The sequence below is a fragment of the Notamacropus eugenii genome, chromosome 2 (genome assembly GCF_028372415.1).
Source record: "Notamacropus eugenii isolate mMacEug1 chromosome 2, mMacEug1.pri_v2, whole genome shotgun sequence".
In the NCBI taxonomy this organism is placed as follows: domain Eukaryota; kingdom Metazoa; phylum Chordata; class Mammalia; order Diprotodontia; family Macropodidae; genus Notamacropus; species Notamacropus eugenii.
This window is the reverse complement of record NC_092873.1, coordinates 526,573,374-526,588,817: the sequence shown is the minus strand read 5'-3', so window position 1 is coordinate 526,588,817 and position 15,444 is coordinate 526,573,374. Positions and strand designations below refer to the sequence as shown.

The window sequence follows — 15,444 nt, the reverse complement described above, 5'->3', positions numbered from 1 at the left end:
AAAGCTAAAAACAACTGAGATTATTCAGCTGAGAGAAGAGAAGACTGCGAGGCAATTGTCAATGTCATTGGAATTCATTCAAGGGTAATTTCAGACTCATGAAGGGAACTGAACTTGGAGTCAGAGGATTAGGGAGTGAAGCCCAGGTACGACAACTTAATTTCATACCTACTATTGAACTGGTACTTTAAGATTTACAAAAACTTTGCAATCATTGTCTTATTTAGTTCTCATGACAACCCCAGGAAGCAAGTGCTATTATTTTCCCCTTTACAGATGAGGAAACTGAGTCAGAGAGTGGTTCAATGATTTGTCAAGGCTCACATGGCCAGTCAATTTCTGAGGCCACATTTGAATTCAGGTCTTCCTGACTCCAGGTCCAGTGCTCTGTTCATTGACCACCAGCTGCCTTAAGTCTGTTCATCTTCTTGGGTCTCATTTTTCTCATATGTAAATGAAAAGGATCAATTAGGGGGACTCTAAGGTCCCTTCCACTTTTTGATTTCTGATCCTGTGATCATGGTATCTTACAGGAAAGACAGGAAAGTCACTTCCCATATCCAAATCAAGATCCATCTTAAATCTCTGCATGAGAGGCAGGGTTAGATGTAGGTATCTCTGGGCTCTGGGCATTTTCCCTGGCTGTTCCTCATGCCTGGAATGCTCTCTCTACATTTCTGCCTCCTGTATTCCCTGGCTTCCTTTAAGTCCCAAATAAAATCCCACCTTTGACAAGAAGTCATTCCCAGTTCTCAATACCAATGCCCAGTCTCTTTTACTTATTTCCAATTTATCTTGTATATAGCTTGTTTGAATATAGTTGTAAGTTTCTCGTCTCCCCCATTAGATTGTGTGGTCCTCTAGGGCAGGGTCTTTGTTTTGTCTTCCTTCTTATCCTCTGCACTTAGCACAGTACCCGGCACACAGTAGGTGTTTAATAAATGCTTATTGAGTGGGTGAGGTAAGAATGTGATAATAATATTGGTCTTGAAATGATAGAAAGATCGAGAGCCTCTTTCTCTGGCGATCTTATACAGGGGACAGTTTCAGAGCCATGTCTAGGCGGGTTAAATAATCTTGCCTGACGTTGAAGGTTAAACTAGATGATGTGGCAGGGGGCATGCCCAAGAAAGATTTGATGGTGATCCTAATTAGAGCTAACACTTTGACCACATTTCCAGTCAGGATCCTGATTTCACAAGGTAGTCTCAGCATGACAACATTTCATCTCCCCTCATTTCTACCCCATTTCCCAGTGACTTCTACAAAAAAAAGAAAAAAACCCAGCCCTACAAGTTCATCAAAACAAACCTGATCTCATAAATAACAAAAGATGCAAGAACCTATTCAGGGGGTTTGAATCCAAACACTCTCTTATGAATGATTTCCTTGAGAATTTCTTTAATTTTAGCCTGGAAATCAAAACCATTCCTGAAAAGAAGCCTCCCATCCAGTGAAAAGTAACATCTTGTTTTTACCCATTTCTAAGAGCATATTTTGTATTTCCTATTTAAATTCAGGGTTTTGAAAATGCTGGCAGAAGGGGATGCTAGATTTTTGTTATGACAAGCTGACCAGAGCAAACCATATTATATCTTAATAAGAAGACATGAAATACTTTTATTTGTTTTTAAAACATAAGCAAGATATGCTGTTCTGTCATTTCAGTTGTGTCTGACTCTTTGTGGTTCTATTTGGGGTTTTCCTGGCAAAGGTACTAGAGTAGTTTGCCATTTCCTTCTCTAGCTCATTTTACATGTAAGGAAACTGAAGCAAACAGGGCTAAGTGACTTGTTCAGGGTCACACAACTAGCAAGTGTCAGAGGGCAGATTTGAACTCATAAAGATGAATCTTCCTAACTCCAGGTTCAGCGCTCTATCCACTATGGGGCTACTTAGCTGCGCCAGGAGCAAGATGCAGAAATTTACTATATCGTAGTATGTACAGTAATGGCTTTAGAATCAGGAAGACATGACTTCACATCCCACCTTTGATAATTACTAGTTGGGGGGGGGGGGGGGTAAGGAGGGAAGAAGTTACTTCCCCTGTATGTATCTCAGGCAAAAGGAGATAGTGGGAACATTCTAGGACCCAAGTTGAGATCCTGAACCTTTCACTTACTACCTGTGTGACCTTGGGTAATACCTAACATTTCTCTTTTCTTGATTTTTTTTCTCATGTGTAAAATGAGGAGGTTAATTTAGAATAGGTATCTATGCCTCTACAAACAACTTCACAAGGTAGACATGATAGGTATAATTATCATGCTTTTATGAATGAGGAAACTGAGGTTTAGAGAAGTTAAATGACTTGTCCACTCAGTTAATTCGTGTAACAGGCAGATGTGAAGCCAGGTCTTTTTATATTCAGGTTGCATCAACAGACCACATTGCCTTCATGGTATTTTTCCCATGAGAGATTTAGGAAAAAAAGAATTCCCTTGACTAAGAAAGTTGGTCATCTACCATGATCTCGAGCTCATGTCATAAAATTTCTTTTCTTCAACTTACTGTGTACATTAAGGAGACAACATGTGAATAAAATTAAAAGTTACTCCAAAATATTGTTTGGCTACTTGGAGAATAATCCAATCCATATTTATAGCACTGCGTCAAATTTGTCCCAAGGAGAAAAGTCACATATTTGTGTAGCTAAAATCATTATCATATGGGAGGCATATCTGAGCTTTAATTGGATTTATCATTATCTGAAAATGAGCTTACTAAAAGCTCTAATTAGATTTGCTTCTGCTAAAAAAAATTACAGCCTGTTTTGACTACAGGTAGGAATATGTATGCACACATATTGGCATGTATGTGCATGCATGTATGTACCTGTATGAATGAGGGTGATATACATATATACATCAATATATAAGAACAGGGAACAGACCTTTGAATTCACATGAGGAAACTCCCCCTACCAGTGCAGGGGAGTATATATTTTAATGTATTTCTAGGTCAAATGCATTTATATGCAAATCACAACATTTTATTTTACTTTCTCTTTTAGCATAATTAATAACTCATTCAGCTATTTCCTATAGTCACACAATTTAGTGAAACATTTGCATAAACACTTCCATATGTCATAAGCAGAGAGGGAGGGGCCCAGAAAGGTTCTTCTGGGGAAACCTTCTGCTAAAAATGTCAGCATTATAGGATCTTATAAAGTAGGAAGACGGTTCTGTAACTGACTGAATAATGTGGAAAGTTCCAATCTTCCATCATACATACAGTTTTACCTAGAATGAGCTAAAAGTTAGCTTGCTTATTTAACCACACTTGGTATGACTTGGGTAACAACAACACAGAGTGAGTCTTGAGCAGGAGCATGCTGAAACTTTGCAGGGTTAATGTTAGAACATCAAGAGGCAATGAGAAAATATAATCAGAGCAGGAGTTCTTAACCTGGGGTTCACTGGAGTTTGTGGGTATATTTCAGAGGGTTCATGAAATTGGAAGGAAAAATACATCTTTATCTTTCACTAACTTCTAACTGAAATTTACCATAGTCTTCCATTATGAATTATAAAAAGCCCAAAACATTCTTCTGAAAAAAAAATCCATAAGTTTCCCAGGCTGCCAAAGGGGTCCACAACCCCCAAAAGGTTAAAATCCCATGAATTACAGTCAATATTCATTCTTACGACCCTAAACATCACTGTCCAGACGCCAGTGTAGGGTGATGATCTCTGAAAAAATATATTCTTCCCAAACTGTGTTGCTGAAATGACTCTGAGGAAATGCTAGCTCCCCTGTTATTCTCCATGTCTCCCCCTATTAAATGACAAAAAATTTCCAAGAGCAGGAGAATCTAATTTTGAATGGTACCATCATTAAAAAGAAAAAGATCGACTAAAAAAAGCAAATGAACTGATGCCCTTGCATTTTTATTTGAGGCTGACTAAATAAATGCTGTGCTGTTTCTCAGATTTCACAACTAAGCCAGAGAAAGAATTGCATCTACTTGAGAGATCTTGGTGTACAAACTAATGAAGGCAGGTCCAATTCTTTCTCTCATAGGATCACAGACTTTGAGCCAGAGGGGCCATAGAGGTAATCCGGTCTGACTTCCTCATTTTATAATCAAGTCAACAAATATTTATAGAATTGAGACTCAGAGATTAGCTGACTTGCTCAAGGTATCAAGCGACAGAGTTGGGTTCAAACCTTGATCGTCTGACTCCAAACCCAACTTTCTTTCCACTACACTATGTAGAAGCTGAGTGAATTTCTGCTTTTCCAAGGTATTTTATAATTTTAAGTTTCTATGAGTTGAACAAAAGGTATTTCCATGAAGTCATTAGCTGGTCAGTCTAGAAGTCGGAACACCCAGGTTCAAGTCTAGCCTGTGATACAAGGACAAGTCATCTAACCTGTCAGGAAGTATCCCAGATAGCTCTTTGAGACTAGGGAAGAGTAACTAATCTACATCAGTGGTGGGCAATTTCACACTAGCGTTTCCCCACACTATTTAAGTCACAGATCTATAGGTGAAACACAATGAAATAACAACAACCAAAAGAAACCCAACGTTCTTCCCTCAAATAGCCACAGTGCGGCATCTTCACCTAGAACTGATTGTCCCAGAGAGTGCTAGGTTTTTCAGGAGGAAGTCCCCTTTGCCAACTCTGTCCCCCTTTTCTTAGAAAGTTGGGGACTAAATCATCAGACAGTGCATACAATTTGTGAAAGATAGAAATAGGATTGCAGCCCCAGTCAAGCTGGGGACTTTACAGTATTTTCAGGAATCAAAAGAGCTGAGTTTTAGTTTTTCTTTTCTTAGAATGAAAGGAGACTATCTACCAACTCAACAAGCACAAACAATATTTGCCCTTTGTGACTTGATTTATCCACAATGAGAAATGTGGTTTCCATCGAAATTTACTGGGGAGGGGGGCAAGAGAAACAAGAAAAGGACCACTAAAACTGCAACCCTACTTTTAAAACCTGATCTATAGCTAGTTAATGTATTTTTAAGTGGACTGGGAAAGTCATAGCATGGCCGAGAAAGGGGAAACATCTAAGCATCAGCTCATCCTTCAATTCCAAAACAGAAAAGGAAAAATACCCCATTGAACACAACCGTGCCTGGAACAAGTAGGCACCGGTGCCTGAGAGACATTTTCTTAAAGCAATCCGGGACCTTCCCTTCAATTATGAGCATCATAGCACACCTGGCCCCTTTCTCCGCTTCCACAATCCAGATGAGCCACCCTACCAATTCTGAGGTTTATTAATTTAATCTGGAAAATAAGGAGAAGCCAGAGGCCGATTTCCCCTGCAGAGCTCTAGAAATCCTCCCAGCTGCCTCTCACCCCATTCAGCTCACACTTGCCGCACGTACTGTGAATGAAACCAGGTTTGGTTTTGTTTCCATTTGCTATAGAAATTCCATGCTCTCCTAGCACCAGGGTGAAAGAACAAGAGACTGAAAGCCCGTCTTACCACGTATGTGCCACAGTAAATCGGCGTCGCTGCCGGATGCTTTTATTAACCAGCAACTTTCTGAAGAAGCACGGGGAGTTTCTGGGAGAGCTGCGAGGGGAAATCTTGGGAGAAGTCGGTCTGTTTCCTGACAGCTTTGGCAGTTCCAGCTCCAAGTGCATCTGCTCCTTGAAAGTCCGGATGCGCACCTCGGTCTCAAGAGTTCCCAGCTCCTTGGAAGACTCCTTGGCTGTCATGTCTGGGGTGGCGGTGTGCAAGCTATTACAGACACCGAGGGAAAAGCCAGAGCGTAGGAGAAAAGCCCACTTGCAACTCAGAGCTCCGAGCGGCTCACCCTGGGCAAGTCCTGGCGCTGAAGTGCTAAGGATGCTAGTGGTACCCAGAGGGTGCGTCGCATACTCCAGCAAGCTTTGCTCCCGACCGTCCCCAGCAGCTCGCTCAGCCCCGGCTCTCCCTCGGAAAACAGCACCCTAGTGTTTGCTCTGTCTGTAGCCTCCTTGTGGAGATAGCTTGTCTGCAAGCTACACACTGCCACTCACTGAATTCATTCAGCTGGAGAGACCTACTCATGAAATATTCATAAGGGCTCCTCACAAGCCCTTCCGTGCGCCTGGCTGGAGAACCTCATCAAACTACAGAGGCTTCATGGATGCTGCTCACAGGCGAGGCGCTCCTCCTTGGACCAAGAGAGCGGACCTGGAGTCAGTCATGGAGCAAAGGGCACCTCGGATTTTTAAAAATCTTCATTCAAATTATCATCTGGCTATGTAACGTACTGACTGGAGCCCCGCCCACTCCAGGCTCATTGGCTCCAATTTCTTTAGACAACTGGACTCAATTCACCCTTCTGCAAAAGGGATTCTCTCCTCCGTGACTCGGGCTGGCACGAAATTGTGAGAGCGCCCTGCAGCCCTGTGACAGCGGAGCCTTTTCAGCCCACAACAGTCCTAGCTCAGTCTTAGAATCCTCACAAAGTGCCTCAGAACAAAATACCGGGGATGTGAATGACTTGCCTCGCCCTCCCACGAGCCAAACAGCACCATCCCCCTAAACGCCAATCAGTAAGGCAACGGGAAATTTGGTGCCTACTCCCTGGGAAAGTAAAACCTCGTATTTGTGGCTAAGAAAGCTATTCCTGTTCACTGTCCTTCTTTGTTCAAATAGCTCAGACATGACCCAGAATAGCCACTACTGATCAGAATGAAGGTCAACCCCTGATTTGTCCAAAGCTCCCCAAATTTGAAATCGGATAAGATCCTGAGGTGGGTTGAGTTCAACTGTTTTTTTTCCCCTTTTCTTTCCCAGAACCAAGCATTTCAAACGTGCATCTAAACACAGGAATTTCAGGGTGGGATGAGGCAGGGATATGAAGGGGGAAAATGAAGGAGACTCCAGAATCAATTCCCCCCCCCCCCCCAATCCAGAAAACCTTTATTGTAACCTGCAGTAGATGTGTTTTCTTTTTCTTTTTAATGTGCTGGAATGTGTCTGTATAAAAGGCGATTGGAAGCAAGCAGTGCTGTGGCATGCTGTGCTCCAAGCTCTTCTGATGAGGTGGTGCCTGAGCCAGCCTGATCTCACACAAACTGGAAATAGCAGAACAAGGGCTCACCAGCGACAGCGACGGTGGAGAGAGAATTCACACTAAGACTTGGGATGATGTGGAGAACTTTTTTTTTCCTCCTGAAAGCCTTTTGTTCCTGCCCTTTTCTTAGGGAACATAATCATCCTAGATCTCATCTATAAGCAGATTTCGACCTGTATTTCTCCCAGAGAAATGAACCAGGAGAAACTGCTCATTAGCAGTCAATAAAATTTCCAAGGATGGTCATACATAGGCCTGAAGCTGGAAGGGACCTTAGAGGTCATTGAGTCACTCTCTCTTATTGTAGTGGTTACTTATCAAGTATAAGCATCACACTTATCAAGTGTGTTTAAGCTGTCTTAATATGGTCAGATAGTTCAGTGGAGAGAGCACTGGATATGGAGAAGGAAAGAGTTGAGTTCAAATCCTACCCTAAACACTTCCTAATTTTGTGGCCAGAGGCACGTTGTTTTATCTCTCACAATTTCAGTTTCCTCATTTGTAAAGGGTCAATAATAAAAGTACCTACCTCAAAGGGTTCTTGTGAGGATCAGATTAGATGGTATATATAAGTGTTTTGCAAATCTTGTTTTATCATTGCCATCATTGTTATAAGATGATAAATTTATAACAATACAATTTATGAAACTATAAAATAATAATCTGTAATAATTATTGTTAATAATAATAATGATATAAATTTATTGTAACAATATTTGCCAGAGGAATGAGATGTAGAATCTGCATGTATTACTGCTGATAAAAGAACACAGTCTTGTTTATATAACTCAGTGATGGCATAATAAGGACTTTAGTGCTGAGAGTAAGCACTCTTTTTGCCAGTGAGTTGAGATTTTTCCTTTATCACCAGTTACAGAATCATCAGAGGGACATATAAGTACCCTGGAAATGGGAATATTCTATCTTGGTAAAAGAATATTTAGGAATTTGGAAGTGATAACTTTGTATATCACAAGTCACAGTGAGCTAACACTTGGTGCCATCTTAATCTAAAAACTACTCAGGAACTGGGGAGGAAGATGGGAACTTACTTCTCCATAGCCCCAGACTGTTTTTCCCTCATCCATTTTGGGGAAATATTATGGTTCCAGTTAATAAGATTGTTAGTATCAGTAAAGCAAAACCTTAAGAAAGATCCCTAGTAAAAGGTATGGTTAATTTCAACATCAGTGTCACTTCTTAGGGTTGTCACTCATATGTGAACAAGGTTGTTATCTTTTCATCCAACAACAATATATATGGATGGAGCCCAGGAAACTTTGGGTCCTCTTCACCATGACACACTGTGTCAGAAAGAAACTTTGAAAAGAACTAGGGATTTCAAGAGGTAAAAGTGAGGAGGAAGAGCATTCCAGGCATGAGGGATGACTGATTCAAAGTCATGGAGGCAGAAGATGGAATAGTGTTGGATGGAGAATATTATGACTACTTGATTTACAATTGAGAGACAAGATGTAAGAGTCTGTCAAGGTCCCCAAGTTTTTTTTCCCCTAAATTAAAACTTCTAAAGTATGAAAGTGCTTTAAATGCTTAGGTTTGTGGACAATACTGTGTTGACTTCACCAAGCCCTGAAATTCTAAAAAAACCTCCTAAATAAGATAATAATCGCTCAAAAGAGTTTGGCCCATATGGGAATCTATATGGGAAAAACCAATTAGATGAAGAATACCTATGTTGTCTGCACTACAATACAGAGTTGGATGGAAAAGTATAGAGCTGGACCTATTTACATTTATTTGGGTCAGACATGACAAAAAGACAAGAAGCTAGGCTCAGAATTTAAAAAAAAAATAAGATGAGGACAGAAGAAGTTGCCTTGGGACAATGTTATTCTTTTAATTATCCTGTTTCCCTCTGAAACAAAAGACCATCTTTTTAAGACCAATATTGTTTTCATGTCTGGGGCCATAGAACACAATGAAAGAGCTTAATTGAAGATGACCCAGAGGAACATGGGGAGATGCATGTGAGAATAATTTGGCTATAACTCATTATTAGTAAGAAAATCTTCAGGAGGAAGGGCCTTGAAAATTTTATTACAGAAAGGTATGGCAAGGAGAAAAGGATGGACTAGTGATGTAGTGGGAGAGAGAGATAGTTGCATCTGCTGGCTGCTCCTCTGATAACTATACAATGTGAAGAGACTCAAGGAAATCCTTCAACATGTGGGTGGATCCTGTGCCGAGAATTTTGGAGAGAACATGGACAAGTGTTGCTAAAATCTATGTTACTGGAGAGAATGTCCATGTTGAAGAGATGATAAATCTAGGAAAATTTTAGAGAATAAAGTTTCTTTTCCCCCATACTCCTAATGAAAGCTATCAAAAATCATCATTTTGGGAAACATTTTTTCCTCCTCTAAGTAATTTCTGTACCAAATTCACCAGTTGCATTAAAATATATTATAGCCTTTGACCCTGAGATAAGTACAAAAGTTCTTGTGATAGCAAAGTACTGACATCCATGTAGTCAGAGACAGTGTTGGTGTCATAGCCTCAGGAATTGGAGACCTGGGTTCAAATCTTGCCTCAAACCTCTGTGCCTAAAAAGGTTGGACTCACTGGATTCTGAGGTTTCTTCTGACTCTTGGTTTCTAACCTTATGATCCTCTGTGTGACCAGCACTTGAAGAATGACTGAATAAATTATTATATAATTGAATAATTATTGAGCTATTATATAATTGAATAATTGAATGTGAAGCAATGAGAGGAACTTGGGAGGAAGGGAATCAAGAAAGAAATCTACATAAGAAGTAGCAGTGTGTAGTGAAGAGGGAATGTTGTTGTTATGTTTGTCCTTCATTCTCTAACAGGACCATGACATCAAGATGATGACATGACTTGCAGTTGACTTTGATTTGAGTAAGGGAGGGCTGTGCAAGGTCACCAACCTCAATTTCTTCTCCTCAAAGAGGGAATGACAAGGAGTCAGAAAGACCTGAGTTCAAATCCTGCTCTGACAGGTTATGTGATACTTGGAAAATCAATTAACTGTACTGGACCTCAGTTTTCTCATCACCAAAATGAGGCAGATGAATTTGGTGACCTCCAAGGATGAATGACCAAAAGAAAATGTCCAAGAAAACATGGGAAAAAAGAATAAATACTCTGTATGATCAATTCAGGGACCTATTTTGAGTTCAAGGGAGTGAAGTACACACTTCCCTCCTCCCAGCAGGCAGGGCCACTTAGTTGGTTATATGTTTTTATTTACGAAGGAGTGATCTATTGCAGGGGTAGGGGACCATAGGAAGTGATGACAGTGTATAAAAACACCACCAAAATACTTGCTAAAAAGGGGTGGGTGAGTGCAGGAAGGCTACAGAGTTGTTAAATTCCTTTGGATACATAAGAAGCTGGAGCTCAGATAAGAACACTTCGACAAAATCTTCTTAAGGTTCCATGAATTGTGCAGTTATAACTACCCACTGACTCTACTGTCAAGCCTGTATCAGGCTGGGACATTTGGCATCAGTCTTGATACTGCTACGATGAGAAGCAATGGAAGGCAAATTCATAGGATTCAGCTGGTGACTCTGACTGAAGAATATGTTTGCAAAAAGCCTTACTGGAAGTTGACTCTCAAAATCATGAAATGTCAGGGCAAGAAAATTTCCTGGAGGTCACTGAGTCCAACGAGTGGGTCAGGAATGTGATGAAGACGCACTGGGAAGCTCAGGAGGAGAGTGGGGACTTGGTCAGAGAGGTCTAATGGCTTCTGATGTGGGAATCTTTCAACTATTTGCACCCTATTTCTTGTCGCATAAGGGTAGCAGAATTCTCAGTGCATGTGGCAATATTTTTATTGGGTTCATTGATTTCTTCTTTTGTTAACTATAGTGACTTTCCCAATCCTTTCTTTTTCTGCCTCGATTCCCAAAGCATCTACAACCTCCACACTTTAAGCAGCAACTTGTTCTCAGTTTTCCTTCCTGGATCACCATCCTTATCTCATATCCCTCAGTGGATGGAGATCTGGGGCATTCTTTCTTTCTGCCCTGACAACTTTCTCTCTTGCAGATCTCATCAGCTCCTGGGGGTTCAAAGCTCATATCCATACGCATGACTGTGACATATCTCTTTAGCCCTCACATCCTTCCTGAGTTTCAGTTCCATTCTACCTGCAGGATATTGCCACTTGGATATTCCATTAATATCTCAAACTCAACCTGTTCCAAACAGAGCTCATTTTCTTTCCCCAAAATCCTTCCTCAAAGATACCACCATTCTTCCAGTTACCCATTTTGGCAAGGAGTTATCTTCAACTCCTCTCTCATTTATCCATTGAAGAATGAAAGAGACCCTACCCTAAATGTGCAATTAAGTTGCCAGATCTTTTCCACTTAATTTCTACAACATCAGCAAGATGGCATAATGGAGACAGTGTTGTTCTTGAGATCGGGATTACCTGAGTTTGAATCCTGCCTCAAGAACTGTGTGTAGGGTAAATCTCCTAACCTCCCAGAGCCTTAATTTTCTCATCTATTAAATGAGGGGGCTGGACCCTATGCCTGACTCCAAGGGCCTTTTCTGCTCTAAACTGATGACCTAATCTCATGCATCCATCCCCCTTCTCTCCATTTATGTAGCCACTACCCTGGTTCAGGTCTTTACCAGCTCTTGCCAGGCTACCACTATAGCCTCCTAACCATTCTCCACGACTCTAATCCATTCTCCAGGCAGCTGGAAAATGGATATTTGTAAAGCCCAGGTCTGACCATTCCAGACACAGCCATGCTTTCTCCTTGGCTCAGGAAGCTTCAAGTTTTGGATTTGTTTTTTAATTGTATACTGGATAAAATTCAAAATCCTTCTTGGCATTTAAAGCTGTTCACATTCTTGTTCTAATCTGTGTTCCCTGAATGATTAACACAACTCTCCCTCATTCACTCTGCTTTAGAGCCAAACTAGAGGACTTGTATTCTCTGGCCTCTCTCCATCTTCCATCTCCCCACTTTATACTTAGAACATTCTCTCTCTTCAATTCTACCTCTTGGAATTCCTACCTTCTTTCAAACCTGAGTTCAGGTGTCACTTCTGATGCATACAGAGTTCTTTGTGATTCCCCAGTTGTTAGTGACCTCTAGACCCTAAATGAACTACTTGGTACTTCCTTTGAGGACTTATTCATATTTGCCCATCTATGTACGTGTTCTTTGCCTACTCACCCCTATGACCATGATAGAATATAAGCTTCAAAAGGGCATGGCTACTTCTTTATATCTCCAGAATTCGGCACAAGGCCTGGCACATATTAGGGGCTTAGCAGTAACAGAAGGCAGGTAAGGGGAACCATAATCCACAGAGCATTGGGCCTTAATCAGCTTCAGACACTAGCTGTCTGACCCTAGGCACATCCATAGACATGTTTGTTTCAGCTTTCTTATCTCTAAAACAGGGATAATAAAAGCATTTATCTCCCAGGGTTATGAGGATCAGCTGGGAAATAATTATAAAGTGCTTAGTATAGTGACTAGCCTCTACTAAGCACTAGATGAACGTTAGCTATTATCATTATTACTAACACATGTAGAACTCTAGGGTTATAATATACTTTATAAATATTACTTACTTTGATATTCACAATAACCCTGGGATGTAGGTGCTATTGTCCCCATTTTACAGATGAGGAAACTGAGGTAGACAAAGGTTAAATGATTTGTCCAGGATATATATATATATATATATAAATCTTTTTTCCAGCAGGTAGTATCAGTGTCTTTTGCATTGATGACATATCCCAGACTGAACTCTCCCTTGTGAAGAAGCATAACAACAACAAATCCAGTATGGTGACCATATCTGGCAGTGTGCATAATATTCTGTCCCTACAGTCGTCCACTTCTCTGGGGTGATGGAAGGGTCTTTTATTCACTGCTCTCCAGGATCTGCATTGGTTTCCCATTTATGAGTTGTGCCTGATGTCCAAGTTCCTTAACCCAATCCCTCAGTGCCTTAGTTTATCTGTAAAATGAGGACAATCACACCTGTGCTATTTACCATGAGAAATACTCTGATGATCAGATGAGGTAATGTACGCACACATCCTCTTCAGCTCTTCAAGTCCTATGCAAATGTCATCAATTATTGCAATCATCCTTAAGGAGGAAGAAGAAAGCAGGGTTTTGTCCTTCACTGTCATCGTGAGTTATGGGGATCTAGTAGGTTCAACAGAAGAGAGCCTTACTAAATATATATCCCTTCTGGGGGAATCTTTCTTTTTGTTATTCATCTTTCGTTTTGGAAGAGGAGCATTGACATGATAGGTGATGTTTTGACTCGTGCATGGAGTGGATTTAAGCACAGGGGGCATCTGAAGTCTGAGTGCTAATGGCAGCCCCTACAAGGAGGTGGGGTTCAACAGAAGATGAGAGTTCAAACTCAAGAGAATTTCCCTTTGGCACAGACAGACCGGGGATTATGAAAGCTGCACAAATGTGGGGCTCTCCGGAGTTAAGGAAATTTTCATTATTGATGGGATCTTTCATTTTTTTTTTTGTTTTGCATTTTTCAGTAGGGATAAAATAAAGGCTGCTCTGCATTTGATAAATGTTATTCGTCTCAGTATGTGTATGGAATGCTGAGGGACCTTTGATTTTCTCTGTAGAGACCTAGACATAAGCCAAAATTTGTAGATCGCATGGAATCCCTCAATGTGGGGACTGCGTCAAAGAATGACTTGTGGGAAATTTTCTGTGACTGAAAGTAAAAGTCCAAGATGTAGAATTATGAGCAAGAGGAGGGACAGAGACAGGGACAGAGACAAGGAGAAGACTAGGGAGAAGGACTGGGAAAAGGGACAACGAGAGGAAGAAGGACAGAGACTCATTTTAAGATATAGATAGAAATTCATGCTGTGTCAAATGGGGGGGGGGGGGGGAGAGACACACAAATACCGTATTAGGAAGCTAGAAGCAAATGATGACATCACAGTGAAATGAAAAGAAGCCTAGCAGCGTCCAGGACACAGGTCCCACATCAATTGTTTTCAATTGTGCCAAGGAAAACTAAAGTTATTCAAAGGTGATCCACTGGCAGAAGGTTTCTGTTGTTTTACAGGTAGCCAAGAAGAATGAAAATTAATTCAACTCCTACATCTCACAGAGTAACTGGCAGACAGCTATTTAAAGGCTTCACGAGGCAGTGAATGCTCCATAGCGCTTGGGGATAAGGGCTCCTAGTAGACATCAAGATGTGTGGCAGGGTTAATACTGGGACAAAACTCAGGTTTCACATAGTCATGGTGCACTCTGGGCATTCCCATCAGAAGTCTGAAGATCAGTTTTCAATAACAGAACTCCCTAGGCACATATCCTATTATTTAAGGTAAATAATTAATAACAACGAATAAAACATCACTGTGATTTGAATAAGTAAGCATGGAGATTCACAATCAATTATCCATTAGCAGCTAGCACTTATAAAGCACTTTAAGGTTTGCAAAGTCCCTTAGACATGTTTTCTCCTTTGATCCTTACAACAATCTTGGGAGCTAGATGCTATTTTTCCCCCATTTTACAAATGAGCAAACTGAGGTTTAGAGTTGAAGTGACTTGCCCAGGTCACACAGGAGGTGAGTAACTGTCAGGATTTGGACTTGTATTTTCCTGACTCCAAGACCAGGATGCCACCTAGCTGCTGTTATAATGGATGCATGAAGGATATATACAACACAAACGAAGGATATGAGCTAATAGAGAAAGAGCTAAGCTGTCCATTTAGCAGCAACGATGGACCAGAGAAGGCTGGCCTAAGTGGACAGGAGATACAGTGTTAGACCTGCAGTCAGGAAGAAGGTGGTACAAATTATAACTTTGTGTTGTTTTGGTTGCTGAGTGATTTTCAGTCATGTCTGAGTCACTGTGATCTCATTTGGGGTTTTCTTGGTAAAGATTTAGAGCAGTTTAACATTCTTCTCCAGCTTATTTTACAGATGAGGAAACTGAGGCAAACAGGGTTAAGTGACTTGTTGGGGTTCACATAACTAGTAAGTGTCTGATGTTAGATTTGAACTAAGAAAGATGAGTCTTCTTGACTCCAAGTCTTGTACTCCATCGACTGTACCACCTAGCTGGCCATGGGTTATCCACTGTCTATGATTTAATTTCCTCATTCTTTTTATGGGATAGAGGCAGCAGGGTCTTGTCCCCACCTCTGACACCCAGCAAGTGCCAACCTCTCTTGTGCCCTAGCTAACTCTTTAGGACAAAAAGTTAGAGAGCCATTGTCAGCCAGTCTTGGTAAAGGCTGTTTTCCTCATAGGGCTATACCAATAGATTTATCATAGCAAAAGCAAAGATTTAGTTAGAGGAAAGCAAAATAATATCAGCACTTGCCTCACAGGATTGTCATGAAGAATGCATAATAATGTATATACAGCATTAT

At 40.9% G+C, this 15,444-nt stretch overlaps 1 protein-coding gene across 2 annotated transcripts in view; it reads right to left on the bottom strand.

Moving 5' to 3' along the window:
- The window catches only part of PDE4B (phosphodiesterase 4B), a 633,414-nt gene that overhangs the window by 427,889 nt on the left and 190,081 nt on the right, over positions 1–15,444 (bottom strand). The window contains exon 1 of one of the 2 annotated variants that reach the window (XM_072649761.1): positions 5,452–13,892. The exons of the other annotated variant lie outside the window; for it this stretch is intronic. Coding sequence (XP_072505862.1) covers positions 5,452–5,687 — 236 coding nt within the window. The 5' untranslated portion in view covers positions 5,688–13,892. Of the gene's footprint in view, positions 1–5,451; positions 13,893–15,444 lie in introns of those variants that run through there. 2 annotated transcript variants of the gene reach the window in all.